Here is a 24,312-nt window from a genome sequence, read left to right as displayed (position 1 = left end):
GAACCAAGAAATATAGGGCCCACCTGAACTGCCAGGTCTGACTCCATCCTTGATTTACATTAGCTTTTACTATCTTATGCATTCATCTTCTGTGTTAATTGCTACTGAAGTAAGTGGAATGTTAATACAATTATTGTGCACTGGTCTGTAGGGATATGGCATAATTCACCAGCATGCAACACTCCTGCACATATTTTGTGATGTTCTTGTGAAAGACTTTGTTGTTGTTGTTGTTAACTGCCTTCGAGTTGACCCCCAGGTCATGGTGACCCTGACTTTTTTAAATTCTTTGATGTCCTCCCTTATCCATCATATGTTTGTAGTGTAATCCCTAGTGTCCCTTTCTTTCCTGAACTCAGCTTGGACATCTGGCATTTCTCACTCCATATATGATAAAAGTCTTTGCTGTAAAATTTTGAGAATCACTTTGTTGCATGGGAGATTAATGTGATAGCCTAGTGGGATGGTCCAGTGGTTACTGCAATCCATGATGTCCCCTATCTTGGTGGCTGCAATGTCTGTAGTCTACTATTCTGTAGATAATTGTTTTGTTTTCTATTTTTGTTTGCAGATGTTAATTCTGAGTGCATTCTGTTTCTGTAGCCTGAAACAGCTCTTTCAATATGTCATCTGTTCCTGGAGATTAAGTTCCTCTGGGTATTTAGTTCTCACTGGTTGTTTTTACTATGTCTCTCCTCACTATTAATACCACCCTACTTTATCAGTTCCTGAATAAAACTCTACCTAATTATCCAATTGAAAATGTCCCATTCCTACCCACATTAGGTTTCTCATCCCAAGTACTATAATGTTTATATTCTTTGCTTATTTCACAGTGTCTGGTTTACAGTGTCTAGTTTCACTGATTCATGCATCTCACTTTTCATGTTCCTATTTTATGTGTTGGGAAGCTCCAGATTTTCTTTTGCATCTGACCATATCAGCAGTTGAATACCCTTTTGGCTTGATTCCAGTTTTGTCATTAATGCCGCACTACTTGTAGTTGTCCTTTTTAATTCATCAGTAGGTAGTGAACTGCCTTCTTACATGGGACTTTCATCTTCCTGTTCTGTCACTTGCCCTATTATGGATAGTCACATCATAGCTTTTTCAAGGCAGAAAACATTCAGAAATTATTTACTGGTGCCTTCTCTACACAGTAATAATAAGAGCTAGCTAAAGTGCTTCTGCGGTTGTCTCTGAGAGATCCTCTGCTAGTATCACCCCCTCCCACTACTGCTGGTCCCTAGTAGCTGTATTGCACATTTAGTCTGAGGGCTACTCTACACATCAGTGTATTATGTGAATTGCTGTGGATTTTTGTATATTCACATTGACACTTAATTTTCTTCACTTTCCTGTACAAATTCACATGTGCATCTATCCTGCCACTCCCACTGAAAATGCACATCCATGCAAAGCAGATGGACAGCCAGACATTTGATATTGTACATCCCAGGAAATACTTGCAGGAAATAACTCCAGTAAAAACTGCAAGCCCTTTTTCTGCAGAATTTATGGAGTTCCCCCACCTCCACAAAACATCCAAATTCTTCTGAATTGCATATGGCTGGATCACAGTCTATTTGATTTGAATGGAGAGTATTTTAATCATGTAGACAAGTCCTGAGATCTGAGCAAAAGCATGTCTGGTGTATCAGTATAGCCTCTTGCCTCATAGGAGCACTCAATGTTAGCACAGAAAGGTAGTGTCATGGTGGCCTATTAAAATTTCTTCTCTCCCTCCACCATTGTCTTTTAGCATGAGGTCCCAGTAGCATTTTCTCCATAATGAGAAAAGTGGTGGAAAGCGCAAAAGCAACTTTACTGGCAACAACAACAAAAAAAATCCACACGGTGACTGTTTCTGTGTTCTCTGGTAGGTTTTCTCCAGCCTCATACTGTCCAGATGTGTTGGACTAGAGCTCCTATCATTCCCAGTCAGCAAATTAGCAGGGGAGGATGGGGGTTTAAGTTTAACAAAGCATCTGCAGAGTGCCAAGTAGAGAGTGCCAAGCTAGATGGATCAACCATCTGACTTCATATAAGATCAGATTTATAGAGCACAGATCCAGTAAGTCTTTAAAAGGTTCAAGCCCCTTGGAAAATATCAGCCTGAGGCTGGTACAGTAAAGGTCAGAACTGGGCTCTTGTACCATGTCCATAGCAGGAGCTTTCTGTATGCTGTTGTTTTTTTTAACCCAACTCTCAAACATCCCAAGTAAAATGTACAAAGCCTCTTCCAAAGAACTTCAGCCGGACTGTGTCCAACCACCATGTGGTTGGATATGGTTGGAAACCTTTCCTGGCAACAACTGCTATATACTTATAGTAGTATGAGAGAAAAAAGCAGCACAAGAAATTATCCATAAAAGGTGTAGCTGGCTGGTAAGCAGAGGCTTTTAGCTGCCAAGAGCAACTGGGCTTTCATGTTCTTGAATTTTGGAGTGAAGAATTGAAATAGTGTCTTGGCAGAGACCAAAGGAAGCAGATAGCCTAGCAATAAGAATAGCTTTATTTGCCCATAAATCAATGCAAGGGCATATGCCTGATAGACTGTAGTTTAAAATAAGAAACAGAGAAAAGAAATCCACCATCTAGATTTGCTGCACTGAACTGTAAACTTCACGGTACAACTGAACCATATCCAGATGAAAGACACATAGAAACTGGGTGTTTTCACCGGCAACAGGTCAGAACTACACTTTACATGAACATGGTACTGCTGCTGAAAATGAAGCTTCCTGTTGACTCCCTGTCCCCAGCCATTAATATGGAACATGGTTGGAAAGGGCATGATTTAATGATATAGAGACATGGAAAAGTTGAACTAGGTGTTAAAAGCGGCATAAGGAGCTTGGCAAGAGATTGTGCTTTTTAATGATAGCCCCATGTTATTTATGTTATTCCTTCCTAATGGAGGGATTTTGCATCAGGTCGAACACCATACTGCCAATTTTATGTTTACATGTAAAGGCATGAAGGCACAGACAGACTATTAACTGTTCAAGCCCCTGAAAGAATGGAAGGCTTCAATGTCAATGGTGCAGTGATTTCCCTTTGGGTTTTAGATTAAATTTCAAAGGTGCTAGCCAAGGTGCTGAATCTATTTAGAGGATAGGGTTCAGCATCCTGGATAGCTTCTTTAAAGTTTAGACTAAAATATCAAATGATTCATTGGCCTGTTACAGACTGCCAAAATAAAGCTGCTTCGGGTCTCTTTGGAGGTATGCTATTTAAATGATGCAGGGGTCCTAAGAGTCCGGAGGTCGCGCCAAAGCCACGCTCCATTCCTAAGCACTGGAGTGCAGCTTTGGTGCAGCTTCCGGATTCTTAGGATGCATGCATCATTTAAACAGCATACCTCCAAAGAGACCTGAAGCAGCTTTATTTTGGCAGTCTGTAACAGGCCATTGTTTTCTTGACATCAGAACCACACACTTGCTCTGCGGATCAGTCCCTAACAGCCACTGTCAACCTGATCAACTGAGCTGTTGTTCTGTCTATCACAGTTATTATATCTGAATTTAGCCTAACTGAGACTACCTAAAGAAGTTGCAGTGTACAGGAATACCCCAGCTAACAATATAGATGTGTTCTTGGACATTATTTCATTAACAGAAAACTTGGGAATAAATGAAAACATAACATGGAAAGAATAGGGGAAGTTTCCTGAACAACAAAAGTGAGTATTTCAATTTCAGCAAATTTTTATTCAAAACTAACCAATATGCACATGTACAATGAAACAAGCAAACCTAATAAGCCTTGAATAGGTGAACAAAAACATTTTGAACCTTCCAAGGACTGCAAGAAGTCTTCTTAAATGAAATGGAATAAATAAATAAAATCTTACATCCAGGGAGTCTTTTTCTTTCTTTCACCAGTCTCTACTCAAAATGGTGCCCATAATCTAAGTCTTTTTTAACATGCTAGGTGTCACTGGTGAGGCAGGCTTATCTGCTGTTCCTATTTTTGTTTTGCTGTTCATGCCTGCTCAGTAAGGGTTTCTGGCAGCAGCTGCTATTTACCTTGCCTGTTGTAAGTTTACACATATAGCTACACTAGGATAATCTAGAATCATTTAGAGTAAAATCTCATTCTTTCCCAGGTCAAGATTTATTGCATTATTTACTGTAGGTGTGTTTCTGCAACACGACACTGAAAATTGCTGTTTCTTCAGCCCTCCTTCACCAACCTCTCTTTCCAAGGTTGCTTAAAAAAACAGTTTTGAACCTGGAGGAGGACAAGGAGGAAAAGGATAAGGAGCAGGAGTAAAAAGATTTTATAAAAAATGATCTTCTTTGTCAGAGGCTTTGCTAAATGAAGTATACCTGTAGATCAGTCTGATAGAAAAAAAATTCTATAGCTGGTAAAGTTAAAACTTTGTCCTTGAAGCAAGATTTGTTTGCATCCTACCACTCATTGCCTCTGTTCAAAACTGTAAGTAATGGGGGCATTTGATATGTTCTTTGCCTATTTGGTTTTTGAAGAGCAATTAAAAAAGCTGGTAAGGAAAATTCCCGTGACATGCTACTGCTGTGAAAGGATTTAGGAACTGTTGGTCATGGCAACTCTAATCCAGACCAGAAGGAAGAAATCAGGAAATGACTTAGGCTGCTGGCTGCCATTCCTGCAGTTCCCAGAAAAAACATAACACAGATACACAGGAAACTGTTAAATTAGAAAATGTCTTTATTAGATAACTGGCAGTTGGAAGCAGAATATCTTTTTTTAATGGATGCTTGGCCCACAAATGCGGCAGCTCCCTGTGTAAACTGGCCTCGCTATTTCTCCATTTGGGGAAAGTAGTAACAGACATGAATTGTGTGTTAAATAATAATAAAGTGTTGCCACAGGCTTGTATCATCCATATGCATTGCTCTCAAATGAACTTAAATAATAATTTAGGAGGATAAGTCTACTGGTAAAAACTGGATTACATGAATTACCGCAACCATTTGCAATCATGGAACAAAAGTGTGTCAGCTTGAACTGGGAAACAATTCCACTGGCTTTGCCAAAAAAGGGGTGGGAGAAAGATCCAGACTCAGGTGTTTGATGCTGAATAAATTCCAAGCTATTTACATAAAAGCCAAATAACTTGTGACCATAAAGGAAGTGGGGTGAGTGAAAGAGACATTCATCAAAAGACAAGCCAAATGAGGTCATTATATTGAGGGTGTGTTTTATCCGCTTGGTAGATATTTTAACAAAGGATGCAGGAGTGATTTACTTCTGTTTGCCAAGAAAACCAAGATTTCAAATAGATGTACAAAGAATGTGCAAAATTCAAGGCCTGGTTTTGTTTTTTGTTTTTTTGGGGAGGAGGGTTAACAAAAGAAATTTCTCCAAACAGAGGGAAATTGATAGATTCCAATGGATTGTTGGGCTGCTGACTTTATGTATATCCACTGAAAGGCTTTTTCTGATATGTTGCAGTTACTCATGAATACTTTTAGGAAAATATTTGACCCTTCAAAAACACACAGTAGTTGGCATCCTGATGGTCAATTCCATCAAGAGTAGATCCATTCAATTGATTGTTGAGGGTGAGTCAACACATAGATAAATCTAATACACTGGGCACTTGGTATCTGCTGAGGTTTGATTCCAAAATCACTTATGGATGCTCAGGTTCTATTAAATATAGTGGTGTAACAAAATGGTGTCCCTTATATAAAATGGCAAAACCAAAGTTTGCTTTTTAGAATTAATATATTTTTTTAAATATTTTCAAGCTGTGGATTCTGGAATCCATGGAGATGGAGGCCAACTGTAGCAACAATGGGTCTACTCCAGTCAAACCTAAGAGAGAATTAGACCACTGTTCAAACCAGCTAGATTCAGCATTTTTCATGGCAGGCAAATGGATTTATTTTTCAAAAAAATTTCTTACCTACTAACATGATTTTACATTGTGAAGAGGGAGCAAGTATGCTGGGAATGGCAGAGGTTAAAATATAAAATATTCAGGATGTTGGTAGGCACATATTCAGATGTTGGTAGGCACATATTTGGAGCATTTCACAGAGAGTGATATATATTTGGTATAAGCAGCTTGGTTGAGGCCACAGATGTAGGACAGCCATTACAATATGATCAGCTGGGTTTTAGGCATAGAGCAAAGGCATGTGGCCTACAGGGCTACATGAGGTCCAAGGCTATTTTTCAGTCTCCCAAATGTCCCACAGCACTCCTCCCCAAAAATCTGGATTTTAAAAAATCTTTGCCTAAAACTGATTCATGTTCCCTAGGGCATTTAATGCTATTCAGAATAGTGATCCCTGGAGTGACGCTGATCCATGAGTCATCAGGCACCAATCCCTGGAGAGTTATCAGGAAAGAAAGAAATAATTGAAACCAGTGATCATAAACATGGTCCCAGTCACAGGTACTCTAGAGGAAAAAGAGTCATTTCCTTCCTCACTCTCAGATAGCTTATGAAGAAAGTGGGGGTGATTTAACTATGGGGTTGTTTTTTCAGAGAGAGCTGTTTTGGACTTAGTTGACTTCTTGATTTTTAAAAAGGTTTCTCTTGGGTCTTAAACTAAAAATATGGTGAAATTGTCCCCATGCCCACAGAGGGGGTGGTAAACATTTTGAATTTATTTTTCAAATAATAATAATTATTATTATTTTACAATTTTGGGGAGCATGTGGGTAGGGCAGGGGGACACTCCCATTGCTGACATTTGACCATCCCAATCCAGAGAGTCTAGTGGGATCTAATGAGACAAGATAATGGTCCTTTTTTTAAAGGTAAGAGGATCACATCAGGGCATCAGGTTTGTCTGAATTAGTTTAGCTTCTCCCAACACAAAAACACAACATAATAGTGGCCTAAAATTTTACTGGCCTAGAAATTAATAGATATGCTTGGAATGATTCAGGAAGTTCCATTTGTTAGAACATGAGTCAGTTCTAGTCATGAATTCTGCTTGTGCTATAGTTTGATTCTTTCGGTTTTAAATTCCCCAGGTGGAACTCTTCTACCCATGTCTGGATTTTGATTTCAGATTAGTATGTGCGTATAAGATGTATCTGTGCTAATCAAAGTAATGGCCCATGGACTAGTTCTGGTTCACTGATCCATAGTGAATTTCCAGGAAAGAAAGAAGGAGTTGGAGTTAGTTGGCACAAAAATGTTACTGGTGCCTGCCTATTGGGGGTGGGAGTGAGTTTCCCACATCAGATAGCACGAGAAGCACTTAACTAATGTTGCTTTCTTCCTGCCGTAACATTTTGGATGGTTTTAGCATGGGACAGACTCAGTTTTGGAGGCAGACTAGGTCTGCAGGCCTGTGAGTCCCAGGCCCTGTTCAGATCAGCCATTAAGGCCAGCCTGGGGGTGGAATTGGGGCATCGCATCCACATAGCAAGCAGCATCATGATGCTCCTCTGGTGCTGTGGCAACATGGCTATGGTGCCCTTTCCAGGGCACAAAAAGGAATCACTTTTTGTGGCTCCTTTTTGCACCCTGGAAAGGCCAGATCAGGGCAGTGGCATACAGTTGCCATGGTCCCAATCTGGCTGAAGAAGGGACAGCTCCATGGCAACCCTTCAGGGCTGTTTGTACAGCCCCCCAGTTTGGATGTTCAGGGTGAAGATGTCCAACCTGAAGGATATGACCTCAAAGGGAGCTGTTGAATCTGCCTCGCTCCCAGATGAGGTGAACCACACAGTGATCTTCACCTATGCGGTGTCCCAGCTTGACATTCCATATCCTCCCCCCCCCCAAAAAAAAAAACAGGGTGGAAGTGGGTTTCAATTAGTTGGCAAGGAAATTTTCTTTTTGTTTGTTTGTTTGTTTGTTTGTTTTATTAAATTTTATTAAATTTACAAAAACAGACATACATAACATAAAACATTTAAGTCACAAACACAATCTCTCATATCAATTGTTTACCATCAGATGGAAAAAATTGAAAAAGTTTTCTTCGTTAACAATCCTCTCAAATACCACCTTTCTCTTATCTCTCTTATCCTTCACTCCTCTGAATCTTTCCTCCAATCTTGCGTCCTCTACACTCCATAAACTTTCTTCACTTACACTTACCCTCTTTCACATACTGACACATTTTCTTCACCTCACCAAACATTCTTCCTAACTTACAAAAACTACCTACCTACCAAACTAACAATTCCTACCTCTATCTACTCATCTAACATAAAAACACAGACCTTCCTATCTTGCACTCGGGAATAATCTTCAACATTTCATTTGTAATCCTATTGTTATTTACTTATTATTTATATCTGTATGCTACAATCTTACTGAATAGTTCTAAGAAGACTCCAGATTCTATGCATCTTCATGGCCCTTTCAAATTTTAAGTCATTTGAATTTTAATCTACATTTCTAGCTCCATCATATAAGTTGCAGTTATTTTAAAAGTATCTTAAACTATGAAGCCTTCTAAATAAAAGTTCTTTTCTTCTTGGTGCAGAAAGTTTATCACACTTTCCCACTCCTTAAAAAAGTCTTCCATGTTTTCGTCATTCAATAGTCTTGTTAATTTGTCCATTTTGGCCAAGTCTTAGATTTTTTCTATCCATTCCTGTATCTCAGGGGTGTTGTCATCTTTCCATTTTCGCGCCAATATTATCCTTGCTGCAGTGATTAAATGAAAGATTATTCTACCATATTTTTTCTCTAATTTGCTATCAGTTAAATTTAATAAGTAAATTTCAGGTTTGAATTCCATTTTAATTTTTAACATATTCCCAATTAAATTGTGGATTTCACGCCAATATTTTTGGATCATAGGGTAAGACCACCAACAGTGAAAAAACGTTCCTTTTTCTTTTGAGCATTTCCAACATTCATCTTTAACTCCGTATATTTTAGCTAATTTGTCCGGTGTAATATACCATCTAAATTTTCTGATGCTGGAATCTGGTGCCCTGTGCTATTTCTTCAATTTTAACTATGAATGTAAATGTTATTTTGATCTTACATACATTAATGAATAATTTCACCATTTTTCTACCCACTACATAAAAATGAAAGAATTGCTGCACAATTTTCAATCCAATCACAGTTTGGGACTCTTTACAGGAAAATTATGTGCAAATGGTGCTTGAGCCTCAGAACGTGACTTAACAAGCAAAAAAGGCCTTATTATGAAGGAAGCAGTGTATTCTGCACAACATTTGATATGTACTGCAGGAGAAAAATTTAAGGGGAGAAAATGCATTTTTGGTGCATAAAAAGCATGTACAGTTTTGACTAAACAAATTTTCACCCAACGAGCTGCAAAATACAAAAACTTTTGTTGCTGTTCCCATTTTCTCACTGGGAGCCATACGTGTCAAGGCACTTTTTTCACCAATGATGTGAATATTAAGTATTCTTTACATCTCTAGAAATAATTAATATAATCTGTGACCTTGGTACGCCAACAACAAACTTGTTCTTATTTCCTTATTTACCATATTCTGCTTACTTCTCACAGCTAAAGCTGCAAAATCTGCTCATACTTTTTATTCAGAAATTGCTAACAGCTGATAACAGATCAGAAAGAATGCTGTTCTACTTGTCCAGGACATCTTCTTTTTCTCTGGAACCTGTCATTGCCAAGACAATTACATCCATAATGACAAAATACTCCATTTCTCTATTTAGAGCAGGCATGGGCAGGTGCGACTCTCAAAATGTTTTTTGCATTCAGCTTCCATTAGGTCTAACCAGGATAGTCAAAGGTGAGAGATTATGAGTATTGTTGTTCCAAACCCTCTGGAGGACTATAATTGCAAATACCAGCTTTAGACAAAAAGCACATATTAGCCAAAGGGCCGTGATAGTGTTTTGGGGAAAGTGGAACCAGACACAGTGTTCTGTTTCAAGTGGGTGTCTCCTTCTATCGCAAGGAACACCATGCAAAGAGGAAATACATATAAAGATGTAGATGAATAGCCATCTACACAGTAGACTTGCAGAGGTTGAGTAATTATTTTCTTTTCCCCGGAAATCATCGGATTGCAAGTTGTCGGTGGAGCCAGATTAGGAATCTTCAACAGACCATTTTCATCAACTAGCTAAACAACATTTCCCAGGATTCTTTTCACCATTTAATGTTATCCAGTTTAAATGTATAGCTAGCATTGGAGACATCTCAAAAGTCAGTCCACACTGTGCCCCCAACTGTTGTTTCAAGTGCCCAATGACAGATACTGTCCCATTTTCTGTGTTGAAGAAAAATTTAACTGCTAATGGAAGAGGAGAGAGTACCATCTTGTTCTTATGCCTTTGTCAGGTGCTGGTTGATATGCTTGATAGAGGATGGCTTTATCTTTCTTTAAAGAAAAAAAACAAATCTTCAAGTTTAGTAAATGTTCATGACTTTTTCTTTTTATTTCAAATGTATAACCAAACTCAATGTTATTCAGCAAACCTACTGCCTAACAAAGAACAATTTTCCTGTGTCAAGGAAACTTTTGAATTTGCCATATTTTCTTTTAGCTTGTCCAGAACATCAGTATGGAAAGGATTGTAGTTCATTCTGCTTCTGTGGAACAGGATATTGTGATCCAGTGATGGGCAAGTGCTATTGTCCACCTGGCCTAATTGGACCAACCTGCCTTCAGAGTAAGATACGATCAGCTCTGAATTTGTATCAGCCAGAGCAAAGTTTGTTTTTTTAAAAAAAAAATCTTTATGCCTTGTATAATTAGTAATAATAATAATAATAATTTTTATTTATATTTCCCACTTCTCCCTGCGGATTGAGGCAGAATTACAACAATAAAAACATTGCAACAATAAAAGCTACAATATCATGTAAAATACACTCAGTAAGACAATAACACCACTATCAATGCAATGCCTAAATTAAATAGTTATCTAAAATACAGTACATACCATTATGAATGGGGGTGGAGCATTTTTTAATCTCTTATAACAGACTGGGTGGATAGGTCTGCTGGAAGAGATCCGTCTTAAGTGCCTTCTTAAAGGCATCGAAGGTGGTGATGAGACGAATCTCCTCTGGCAAGCCATTCCACAATTTAGGGGCTACGGCAGTGAATGCTCTGTGGGACATTGTTAACCTGGTCTTTACATGCTCTAATACATTCTTCCCAGATATTCTGAGAGGCATTCCCTCAAGTAACGCTGGCCCAAGCCATGTAGGGTTTTAAAGGTAATAACCAACACTTTGTACTGCGCCCGGAAGCTGATCGGCAGCCAATGAAGAGATTTTAATATTGGTGTTATATGGTCTGACCTAGGTGTTCCAGTGACCATTTTGCACCAATTGAAGCTTCCGAACTTGGTATAAAGGTAGCCCCATGTAGAGCGCATTACAGAAATCTAAAAAAGAGATTACCAGTGCATGTACCACTGCTTCAAGGTCCTTTTGGTCCAGGTAGGGACGCAGTTGGCGTATCAACCGAAGTTGGTACCATGCACTCCTGGCCATCATATCCACATGGGATGATAACTGTAAAGATGAGTCCAGGAGTACTCCCCAACTGCAAACTTTGTCCTTTAGGGGAAGTGTGATTAATAGCCACATGAAAGAGATTGTTTTCAACATTGTAAAGCATTGCCTACAAAGATAATAATATGGCCATGAATATGATCTATTTATGCTACTATACTGGAGAGAGAGGAGGAAAATATGTATAAATACAAGAAATACAATACAGTAGAGTACAGTACAGTACAGTACAAAATACTCCTTAACTGTTCCCCTGTTCCTCTGGACTAGACCAATCAGAATAAAGCAGCTTAATAAAGTTGTACGTACAAAGTGCATTGGAAGATCTGGCTTTCATCCTGTAAAGATGGATCTGCTGAATCTCTTAAATGAAGTAACATGAGACTTTATATATAACTTGCATTTTGTCAACCTATATTGCATTTGTAGCACATACGTACATTCTTGTTGTTTCATCCATTTGCCCTGTTGTACAGTTTTTCTTCTTTAAAAACTCTTTGTTAATTTACTAATTTACTATAGTGTGTCCCCAGGGAAGATATGGCCCCAACTGTAAACTGAAATGTATGTGTAAGAATGGTGGTATCTGTGAACCAGCAAATGGGACTTGTACTTGTGGACTTGGATGGACAGGAAGCTATTGTGAAAAAGGTATTGTTGCTTTCCATGTTCTTTCACTTGGTTGCTTATAGGTTATTCCCACACAAATGTGTGGCATGTGTTGCACATTTTCATAAATGCTTGACAAGATCATAATACTCTGGGTGAGTGATTTTTTATATAAAAGAGAGATCATCAATACACCTTCATGCAAGAAAGGGTGTAAGTTCAGTGACAGAGCACATGCTTTGAATACAAAAGATCAGATTCAATTTGTGACATCTCCAAACCAAATGTTTTGATACCCAGCACTGCTCTTGGAAGGCCCAAGTATGTCTTTGCCAACCTTCAACTATTGTGTCTGCTTTGCCTCTTCCTAGGTAAGACAGACCATAGTGGTTCATGTCTTAATTTCTTCCCAGCAAAATTACTGTAGTGTATTCTGTGCAGCGGTATTTGGAAGCTACAGCTACTGCAACATAGAGTGGCCAGACTTTTCTCTGAGTGCACTTTAGATCATTTGTCAGGTACCAACAACACTGGCTTCTATGTTATTTTCAAGCTCAATTTGAGGAGCTAGGTTTAGCCTACAAAATCAGAAATAGCTTGCATCCAGGATATTTGGGGGAAGGAAAACACTTCTCTCATATGATCCTGCTGAGATTTTGATAACAGAAGCCCTGTCACATGTCTCACCATCTTCAGTGGCTAGGGTGGTGAGTACATGAGACAGGACTTACTCTGTGGCCATCCCTTCTGATATTCTAGGAGGCATTAAAGGCTGAATTATTCTGTTTAGACTTAGGTGCTTAAAAACAGGACAGGGTTTCATTTTAACTGTGCTTATAAAAACTGATATTTAAAAATTACTTTAATTTGTTTTAAAGGAATGTTTTTGTTTTCATGTATTGCACTTCATCTTAGGAATCCTGGTGGGCTGAGAGGTGATAAACTCTGGTGATCTAGTCTCAATCAGTATGCAGTCCTGACCTACATGGCCAGTGGTTTGACTCACTATAAGTCAACTTCCTATGTTCCTAGAACTTCTGAAAACATTTTAACAGAATAGATGCTGCTCATTACTGTTTTGAAATTTTCCATATAGCTGAACCATGATTTGCTCATGTTGTTCTTAGCTGTATAAAATCATGTTTAATGAAAGCAAACTACCTAGCAGGTAGTAGAATGGGAGGCCATAATATATCTTTCATCATTCAGTTATTTTACATTTGGAGCAAGGATGACTTGTTTGATTTTTATATATATATAGTTGAGTAAGATTTTTTTCCCATCTCCCCCCCTCCCCCCCCTGCAGAATGTGCTCTTGGAAAATATGGTTTTGATTGTCAGCTAGATTGTGCTTGTCTGAATAATGGGATTTGCAACAAGTTTACTGGCTGCTGTCAGTGTGCGGAAGGTTATTATGGACATTCCTGTGAACATAGTAAGTAATCAGCCAAGGGACCTAAGAAAAGATGGCAGAAGCTCTATATAGCAAAATCAGTGCATGCCAAGAACAAGAACCTGAATGCCCATTGAAAAGGAAGTGATGTAGAGATGCTAGTGAAACACTAGCTTAGCAGTGGAATATCTGCTTCCTAGTATTATTCAGGAACACTTATCCATGTTTGTTGACATTGTATTATGTTGTTCCTGCTGCTTACTCCATATCATTGTCTAGCAATGTTAAGAAAATACTCAAGGGGTGACATCACCACAGAGTGTGTGATCTACTCATTATGGGAAAGTAATTTCTAGTGGTACCAGGACACTGTTCTTAGTGGATATAGTTCCTCTCAATGAGGAAGGGGGAAAGGAAAATAAGTGCCCTACACTGTTGCAATTATCATTGTTGTAACATAGCCTGCCTTTGAATGAACCACTTCTCTGCTCAGAAAGTCACATAAGATGTTCACACATAGCATTTTCATTATTCAGCTAGTGCAACATATCATTACACAGTTTAGGATTTTGCCACCCCAACATGTCCTCTCATTCATATAGTTCCTACTAGTCAGCTACTGGTTCAGTCTTCATGGGCTCTGGAACACTGTTTCTGCCTAACCCTTTTTTTAGGAGCAGCTATGTCTCTTCAGGAACTTGATGGGGGAAGACTGAGTCTTGCATTCAAAATTAATGCAGTTTGACACCACTTTACCTGTCCTGGCTCCATCTTGTGGAATTCTATAATTTGTAGTTTATTGTGGCACCAGAACTCTCTGATAGAGAAGGATAAATCACTCACAAAACTACAAATCCAAGAATTCCATAACACTGAGCCATGATAGTTAAAGCAGAATCAAACTGCATTAATTCTGCAGTATAGATGCAGACTTTTAAGACATGTTAGACTTGGTATTGTAGCATTCTAAATTTGTGGTTATTGTACGATTAAATATTGTGAAAAAATTATTTGCCTGCCATAAATAAATAAAACCCAACCCCATAATCTTTTGGGGTTTTTTTAGTCTGTCCTTCAGGGTTTTATGGTGTCAACTGCCAATACCAATGCAACTGTAAAAATGGAGCTGTATGCATCACAACAACTGGGCAGTGTATTTGTCCTCCAGGTTTCTATGGTGTACAGTGTGACAAAGGTAAGAACAGAATGCCAGAACCCTATTTACATTAGCCCAACTTCTTTGGCACTGGATGGGTGGACAGTTTAGCTATGTACAAGTTTCTTTATATTCAAACACTCAGTGGCATTACTATACAATTTTTTAGGGTGGGGAGCAGTAAGTATTAATTAAACAAAATTTTTAGGCAACTTGTATTGTCTTTCTTAGAACTGAAGTATACATTTCATATATCAATGACCTGTTTTTCAGTATGTCCTTCTGGGATGTTTGGGGGAAAGTGTCTGCACCAATGTAAGTGTGAAGGACCAGCTCAGTGCGATCCAGTTACTGGAAAATGCTTTTGCCCACCCGGCATAACTGGAGATAGATGTGATGTTGGTAAGATCATGGGAGAACACTGACCATTGTGTTTTTACACCTAACTGCTCAAAACCCTGAAACCAAATGATACAGCAAACATGAAGTGGTAAAATGAACTGTACCATTATAAGCCGCAAGCCATTTTCCACACCTGCAGAAAAAAGACTTACTGCCATAAACAAAAGATATATGTAACATACAGCATTCTGACAGATTTTTCTTTTCAATGAAAAGCAGCTGTCATAGAAGTCTTAGAGAAAAAAATCACTCAAACTGTATTATCTCTCCCCAGTTTAAAAAAAAAAATAGCACGATGGAACCTTTGATTTCCCTCAAGTGCAAATCCAATGCCATGTAATAGTTTGACTATCTAATAATACTATCCACACAGTAACTGTTAGAACTTACAAGTTTAAGAGGTGAACAGGTTGAGGGGAAAGGCTGCTAAGCCCTTTTCCTGCTTAAAAGGTCCTTCTTAAGTTAGTTTTGCATCCATAGGGAGAAAAGATATAGTTAATCTATGATGGATTGGGAAGCAATTAAAAAGCAAACCGGCACCGGCAGTCTGACATGGTATAATCCATTTTACCTCCAAAGATTCTGATATTATTCCCACCTCATTTTGCCATGTATGGTGATCAAGTCACTGTTAGAACTGCAAGGGCCCATAATTTCCCCCCCATTTTTTCCTGAAGCCTTATTTTTTAAAATATCACTTAAAATATTGGTTTATAGAAATTCTCTTCCACAATGATGAATGAGATGTTTAAGGCAACATGTTCATATATTTATTCCCCCTGCATTCTTTCAAAAAATATGTAGCAGGTAGACTGTCATATAAGACTATCTACAGCAGTATTGGAGTTAAAATAGCCATCCAGCCTACTATTATTATTTTTATATGCTCATTTTTGTCATACTTTGGTATAAATTTCTACAAACACTCACAACTGAGCCATTACAATTTCCTCTAAGTGGATTTTTGTATTAGTTAGAGTGAGTATTTCAATCTGTGGACTGTCTCATCATGATTTAATCACTCAAAGACTTCCCACGCCCCTGATAGTAATTTCAGTGAGAGAATATTTCCCTGAAGGAAAGTTCAAAGTTCCTATTACTGGAAGGCACTGTGAGGCTTAAATGTCATTTGTAGATGTGACCCCCAAGTAAAAAGGAATGGAAACAGTCTGTTGCTTACAGGTTCTAAAATCTGCAACCTAGAATGGAAGGGAAACAGTAGAAAACACTTTTAAACACACCCAGAATGTTGAAAACGTAGAAGATGGTGCCGCCCAAGAGCTAAAAGAAAGGAAATGACTCTTTTCCTAGCTTGCACAGTCCTGTGGTCAGGATTCCAACTAACTCAGTCTTTCAGTTCTTGTGGTCTGGATGGATGGACCACATATTACAAATGAGAAAGACTACATGAATTCAGACAGCTTTTCCAGCGATATATTGTTCATTTGTTTTTGTTTAGACAACTGGCAATCACAAGGGGGAAGCTCAACACAAAAAATGAGAGTGAAGTTTTCAACTCCTGCAAAAAAAGAAAAAAAATGGGAGTCATTTTTATTTTCTTCTAAACAATCAGTGCAACCCCCAAAGCTTAAAAAGCTGTTATGGGACTGGTTTTATTTGCATTTTTATTTTCAATTAGGCCCAGTTCATCTGTGATATAACCATGAGCAGCTGTGACTGTGCAGCAGCTATAAAGATAAAAGGCCTGATTTTAATTTGAACTCTAGTAAAGCACCCATTAAACAACCATAACATTAATTAAAAAAAAGAGCAAGAGAATATATAGCAGTTTTTTATTGGGTTGCTTTCTCCCCCTCTGCTAAATTAACATTGCAGACTTCCAAACAGATGTCTAAAATTCACATTGTTATGAACATGAAAATGTGGTTATTACTTAAATTAAAATCAGGCCCAGAGGTGTTTGCGAGAGCCTGTCTCATAACATTCCCTTAACTGAAAGAGCTAAAATGTCTGAATTAGACTAAAGAATTCTCCCACACATGGGGGTGGCAATTATAACTGGCCAGTGAATCATTCTAACTAATATAATAGCTCAGGTGCTTGTGAAAAGAAAAGATCTTTTGTGTTGATCACAATCCAGATGAAAGAAGGTGTGTGCAGGTTAGAAAGGGAGGTGTGGGGCAAGAAGGGTGTCATTAACAAGCACCCAGCAAGTCCCATCTAAACCCAGTTTTTACATTACTAAAGCAGTATGACAAGATTTCTGGCAGTTACCACACCATCTCTTGGTAATATAAAATTTGGGGTCCAGAGTTACATTTGGTTGTAGTGCATAGCTTCTGCATTGATGAAGATGATGCCAAAAACAATTGCAATAAACACAATGTTCATGGGCTAATTAACTACCTCCTTTTGTGTCTAGCAAAGAATTACCTATCCTGTTTTCGTGACTGGTCATGCCAGAGCAGAGCATGCTGGGAAAAACAGTGTCCTCCCTTTGTAATTCCACTTTCATATGTTTCTGGACTATATTTGACACCTATTTCTTGTCCATTTGCTTTGTTAACACTTACAATTCCCTTTCGTTTGGCAGAACACAGCTGTTTTGTGGATAAAAGAATGGGAATTGGACCTAGAAGACCTTCATTCCAATCCCTGATTCCACTGAAACACTTTACTTTTCTAATGCCTTTCAGCAAATATTTAATCAAGCAATCTATGTGATCAACGGAACAGCAGGTTAAAATTTGCTACCAAATTGTTTAGGGGAGTGATAACAAAATAAAGGATCCCATCCCATAAGGGGAAGTTCCATCGCCACTGGTGCAAATTTTGTGACAAATACATTTATATTGGCTTTTATTTTCAGTTTGCACTTGAAAGTGGCAGATTCAGCAGTTGTCATTTTTTGATTTGTACAAATAAGGACAATGAATGACTTTAGTCTAAAAGCACACTGCTGAACAGGGATGTAATTCTTCATTAGGTTTCTTCTCAGAGGTACCAAGAAATAACCAGCAACTTTCATCCCTATGTGGGAAAATCTTCAAAAATCACAGTTTTCAAAAACTATTCATAATTTGGGACCTAGGGGCTCTACAGATTGGCAGGAAGGGGCGGTGAAACGTTGCCTCCTTCTGCCCCAGAAGCAGGCTACGGCAACCACACTCTGTGGCCTGCGCACAGAGCAAAAAGAAGCCCCGAAAAGGGGCTTCTTTTTGTGCTGTAGAAAAGTCACCATAACCACTGTGGCACAGCATTATGATGCCCCTTGTGCGCAGCACTGTTTGGGTGCTGTGCATGAGGGACACCATCGTGGAGCACTCTGTGTAAACGGGCGAGTGCCAAGATGGTGCCCCAGCAAAGGAAGAAGGGCTTGGAGTATGTGAATGCTCAGCCCTTCTTCAGCCCTACTCCACAGTCAGGCTGGCACAAAGTGTTGGTCTGTACTGCCTCTTACTCTGTGGGGACAAAAAAATCTCATGTGGTTGTATTGTGGGGGACAAAAAAATCTCATGTGGTTGTATTGTGCAGAAATCAGTATTTTGTGTACATAAAACAGCTTTCTGCACATGAAAGCCTTTTCTGCATCAAAAATAATATTTCAACACCAAAATATTAATTCCTGCACAGAAAATGCTCTAACTGGAAATTTATTCTCTATAAAATTTGCACATTCATAATTTGCATAGAAAACAGCATTTTTATGCACAGGAATTAATGTTTTTGCATTGAAATAACATTTTCCACACAGAAATTGTTGAGTAGGCCCAAGCCATCACCTATCTTTGGGACTAGCAACTGGATTTATGACAAGATTAGAGCAAGGACATCTTCACTGATGCAAACTTGCTTTTCCTGCTCCCTTAGCTGTGCCCTCAGGTAACACAAGCACACCAGAAATATAGTGCAAAATTCTGTTGCAGGACCACACTTGTAAATATGTAATAAGTATACCAAATTAACTGCCATAAGATATGGGTGATCACCATTCATATGGCTTTTAAGGGGATTAGAAAATTCCTTGATGATAGGTTTGTTGAGAGCTATTTACAATGAAAGCCATAGAATCATATAGTTGGAAGAGACCACAAGGGCCATCCAGTCCAACCCCCTGCCATGCAAGAACTCACAATCAAAGCATCCCTGACAGATGGCCATCCAGCCTCTGTTTAAAAATCTCTAAGGAAGGAGATTCCAAATGGAAGCCTGCCTGTTCAAAGACAGTATACATCCAAATGCCAGATACCAGCAACAACAGTGAGGGAAGACTATTTTCATCAACCCTACCTGTGGCTTTTCTAAGTGATCTCTGGCTGTTTGCTGGTAGAAAAAGAGTGCAAGACTGGGAAAACCTCTGATCTGCTTGTTTGAGGCTCTTCCTGTGTTCAGCACTATATTCATTTTGAGAATTTATGGTCTATTAGATTCCCAAAATATTATCTGTATGATTTGTGTCAAGTCTCACATAATATATCTAACAGTGTATTTATCTATAATTCTCCAGGTGGCCCTCCAAAACTTCCTTCTTATGAAGAACAAATTCAGGAGAAAGGGAATGCTTTTTCAAGACTGCCACAACAGGAACACTCGGACTAATAAATGAGCTGTTTTACATGCACAGGCGGTATTTAACTCTGGAAATGAGAGCTGCTATTCATTTCAGCTTGAACTGTACTGAAAAATTCACACTTCTTCATGCAAGTTCACAATGTCCGTTAAGTAGCTAGGTCCCTTTTAAAATTGTTTAGCTCTGTTCTTTTCTGTTTGTTTATTCTTGACCTCCTGCTTCCTTCAGATTAATCTACTCTCAGTGTAATTTCCAAGTGTCAATCCTGTGTTTCTTACAACCACAAAACACAGAGAATTTTTCTTCTTTGTCATCAAACATATTGGGGGAACCGGTATTTGAAATGAAGGATCACAAAACTTTGTTTGCTACAGAAACTGCAAAAGAAGGATCTGAATAGGGTTTTTTGGTTGTTGTTTTTTCCTTTATCAAGCCAAAATATTCAAGCTGTGCTTAAGGAAGCAGAGTGTTTTCAAAACAAACAGTAGCCATTGTTTCAACAGGAGGAGATAATTAGCAAAAATAAAATATCTGTACCCCAATCCAGCAAGAAGCTCCACTTGCAGATGCTGACAAGCAGGGGCTCAGCACATCACAAGACAAGCAGAAGATTGCAGTGTTTTTGTATTTTTTTTAATCTGTATTGTTTTTTTAATCTGTAAACTACTTGTATCCCAATTTTTGGGAAAAATCAGGACGATGATGATGATGATGATGATGATGATGATGATGATGTAACAGACTTCCACATTCAAAAATCAAACACAGATATGAATACCTATTCAGCTAATTAAAATGGTTAAGGTTGGAATTGTGCATGCATTTACTGGAAAGCAAGCTCTAAATCAAGGTTTTTGATGCTGTTGGACTGCATGTCCCAGTAGCCCTAGCCATCCAGCAGTGAGGCATGCTGGGAACTGCAGTTCAGTAGTACCTGGAGGACCACATAATTCCCACCTCTGGCCTAAATCCAATTATTAATTGCAATGATAAAAGCCCCCATGGATCAATGGAACATACCGATATATTGACTTATCAAGTTCCCATTGATTTAGTGGTTCTACTCTAGTTTGGCTTAGTAGTTAGTTTTAAACCAAGGGTCAGAAATATTCAGAACTCCAGCCACTGGTGGGCTGCAACTCCCATCAGCCCTAGGAAGCATTCCAACAGTGAGGAATGCTGGGAATTGCTGTCAGATAACATCTGGAAGGCGGCATGGTTCTCATTTCTAATTCAAGCCTAAGACTGACTGAATGAAATGGGATTTAAGCTTGAGGAGACATGTATAGGATCTGCCATACTGTAAATTATGCTTTTGATATGGATGGAGATTATATGAAACTTGGGTGGGAGTGAGCAGAGAGTGAAGTCTGTGAAACTTAAGAATAATTATGAAGAATAAATTTTCTAACTGGAGTTTTTAATGGACCACTTTGTCTGAGTAAATAAGTCTTTAAATCTTTGAATGCTGTCATTATCCTGCAATGGCAGAGTTGTCATCATTAATGAATATATCTTTTGACGAATATTCTGAGGGCTGAAGTCTTACCCAAATCTATGACTTAATTTTTCATCTCTAGAGCCAATAATCCCTCTCAGCTGCAATGAGAGCTACTTAACATTAACAGACATTGATTATCTAATACTTTGCACTTCATCCAAAAAGTGTAAATGAGCCATCTCTTATTCACTTACTTTAAGGTCTAAATGCTACAAGTTCTACTTCCATAACAGTGAAACTCTAATGGTCTCGGATATTATTGTGTTTCCTGATATGTATTATCTCTAGATTGTCACCGTTCAGAAATTCCATATCGATATCATGCCGATAAAGTGGTTGAGAAATCACAGTAGTAATAAAAGATAAGGAACCATGTTGTGATAAATACCACAGGATCAATACAAAGATGACTTAGCTGTAAACACATTTCCAAGTCCAGCTCTTCTTCATGGGAAAAAAAATATTAGGCAAAACCATAATAAGGGGGAAGTGGGTAAGAAGTATAAAAAATTGACATGTTTGAAAAGTCTCAAAGTCTGAATTGTGGCAGAATACCTGAAGTGTTGTGTGTATTTAATTACACTAAGCCAGTGATGGCAAACCTTTTAGAGACCAAGTGCCCAAACTGCAACCCAAAACCCACTTATTTATCGCAAAGTGCCTTATCCCTCTGGCTTTATAGTAACGAACCCGGGCGAACCCTGAGCTGGAGTGATGCTGTGCATGCCCGCAGAGAAGGCTCTGAGTGCCCCCTCTGGAACATGTGCCATAGGTTCACCCTCCCTGGACTAGGCTGTGCTAAAAGCAAAATGCTACAAAGTTCTACCAGAGGCTACTGCAACAAAGATTCAACACTCACCCATTTTACACTAAAGATGCAGCTGCCTGAAGTTACTCAGATGTGCCTCCACCACTTGATGGAAAACAAATATCCTTTGCAGGGCAGATAATGAAGAAAGGCAATCAACTGAAAGTACAGTGGGCCCTTGGTATTAGGGTTTGGTTCCAGGACTTGCTGTGGAAACCAAAATTTGTTTATGTTCCACTCCCATTAAACACAATGGCATGGTAAAATGGTGTCCCTTATATAAAAAGATAAAATCAATTTGCCTTTTGGGATTTATATATTTTTAAAAATATTTTCATGCTGTGGATGCTGGAATCCATAGACACAAAATCTGTCGATACGGTAGACTGAGCATACAAATAATCAAGAAATAATGAGTAATTGACATGCTATATAGGTGCCCAGCTCCCGAACCAATTCTCATATTACTTGTGGAACTGTTAAAGTCACAACCATGTACAGTGGTACCCCGGGATACGAATGCACCGCGTTACGAAATTTCCGGGGTACGAAAAACCTAGATTTAAAAAAACTGTTCCGGGTTCCGAAGGATTTTTCGGCTTACGAAGATTTTTTCGGCGCGTTTCGGCGCGAAATTCAAAAGCCGCCGCTAGCCGCTAGCGGCTTTCCAGCGGCTTTTCGGGTTGCGAAATGTATCGGGTTACGAACGGCGCCGCGGAACGAATTAAATTCGTAACCCGAGGGACCACTGTATATTTATTTGAAGGATTGTACCATCCAAGGTAATTTATGTGGCTTGTTGTGTGCTTATTGTGTGCCTGCAAGTCATTTCTGATTTGCAGAAACCCTAAAGTGAACCCATCACAGTATTTTCCTGGCAAGATTTGTTCAGAGAGAGTTTGCCATTGTCATCCACTAAGGCTGAGAGTGTGACTTGCCCATGGTCACCCAGCAGCTGTTTGAACCTTGGTCTCCAGAGTGCCAGTCCCACTTCAAAACTACTACACCATGCTGGCTCTCTTAATTTATGTGGTACAAGTTGTTATTCTCTATCACAATGGGAATGAACCAGTAAACCCAAATCTTCATTCTGCTGTTAATAAATTCCAGCTTGCACCACATGGGGGCACATTCTGACAGCACAGTTGACATGGTGAACTCACTTTGTGGATAAACCCATAAGTAATTGGGCATACCAGGGTAAATTGGATAAAGGATTCAATGGTACCACCCCACTGCCACAACATACCCATCTGGTTTCATGGGTTCTGTAATGAAAGAGACATAACTGGTGAGTTTAAAAATGCCAACTCCACCTTAACTATTACTTTAGTGAGTCCCATTGCACATTCTTTGAGCTTTAACAGACTATACTTCTATCTAGTTAGTCTGCCTATCCATTTTGTGATACTTTTCTACCACGTACAGCACCTGACACATAGGTGATGATGCTTGTTTATAAGGAAAAATTTTTGTCTTCTGTCAGGTTCAATTAAATTGCCCTTCCCAAATAAGGTTAGGTCCTTTCTCTGAAGATGCCAGCCACAGATGCTGGCGGAACATCAGGAGCAAACTCTTCTAGAACATGGCTACATAGCCCGAAAAACCCACAAAAAACTATGGATGCCAGCCATGAAAGCCTTCGACTTCACATAAAGTTAAGTGCATTTAAGCACCAGTGAAATCAATGGGATAAATAAGTTGTATACACTGAGCATAAAAACTCTCTCTGGACTCTAGATAAATGATATATCTCCTGCTTTATGGCAAGAAAACTATAAAGAGATTAAGGTTCATTGCAATTAAGTTGCTTACTCAGGAAATATTTAATTTGATGTAAGTTAAGTATAGTGGTTGCACCTACACTGCAGAATTAGTGCAGTTTGACACTGCTATAACTGCTATGGTGCAATGCTATGGAATTCTGAGATTTGTAGTTTTCTGAGGTGTTTAGCCTTCTCTGTCAGAGAGCTCTGCTGCCACCACAAAACTACAAATCCCAGGACTCCATAGAATGGCACCATCAAAGTGAGGTGTCAAACTGCATTAATTCAGCAGTGTGGCAGCAGCCCAAGTGAATGGTGGTTGCAGTAGACCATATGGGATCCTATAGAATTTTAAATTTGATGACAATTTATCATACATAGGCTTCAGTCCAACAACCTCTCAGTGTAGTTCAAATAGCTGCATGCTAACCTACACTACACTGAGTTATATAGTCTCCCCACAACTTACTGCAAATCCCTTGAAGCAACTCTGCATGGAAATGCTGTGCTTTACTGCAAGCAAGCAGGATGAGACATATCCTGACACAGGAAACATAGCCAAGTGATTACAGTAGTGCTGAGGCCTCTGGAAGACCCCGGTGGATCTCATTACTGATGTCATCATTTTGCATCTGGCTATGGGGAGGTGCCAGGCACTTCTGCAATCCTGGCTGTTTGACACAAACCATAGAATAGCTGCTC

The 24,312-nt window shown here is 38.9% G+C and overlaps 1 protein-coding gene across 1 annotated transcript in view; it reads left to right on the top strand.

Moving 5' to 3' along the window:
* Positions 1–20,951, top strand: part of LOC149318034 (uncharacterized) — a 99,331-nt gene extending 78,380 nt beyond the window's left edge. Inside the window, exons 19-24 of the mRNA XM_089508897.1 lie at positions 10,466–10,591; positions 11,967–12,095; positions 13,360–13,488; positions 14,513–14,641; positions 14,876–15,004; positions 19,473–20,951. Coding sequence (XP_089365023.1) covers positions 10,466–10,591; positions 11,967–12,095; positions 13,360–13,488; positions 14,513–14,641; positions 14,876–15,004; positions 19,473–19,564 — 734 coding nt within the window. The 3' untranslated portion in view covers positions 19,565–20,951. The remainder of the gene's footprint in view (positions 1–10,465; positions 10,592–11,966; positions 12,096–13,359; positions 13,489–14,512; positions 14,642–14,875; positions 15,005–19,472) is intronic.
* The last annotated feature ends 3,361 nt before the right edge of the window (positions 20,952–24,312 follow it).

The sequence above is a fragment of the Sceloporus occidentalis genome, unplaced genomic scaffold (genome assembly GCF_023333645.1).
Source record: "Sceloporus occidentalis isolate IW3139 unplaced genomic scaffold, rSceOcc1.0.p SCAF_2, whole genome shotgun sequence".
Lineage (NCBI taxonomy): Eukaryota > Metazoa > Chordata > Lepidosauria > Squamata > Phrynosomatidae > Sceloporus > Sceloporus occidentalis.
Note: the sequence above shows the minus strand (reverse complement) of the source record. Positions and strands in the feature narration are given on the sequence as shown.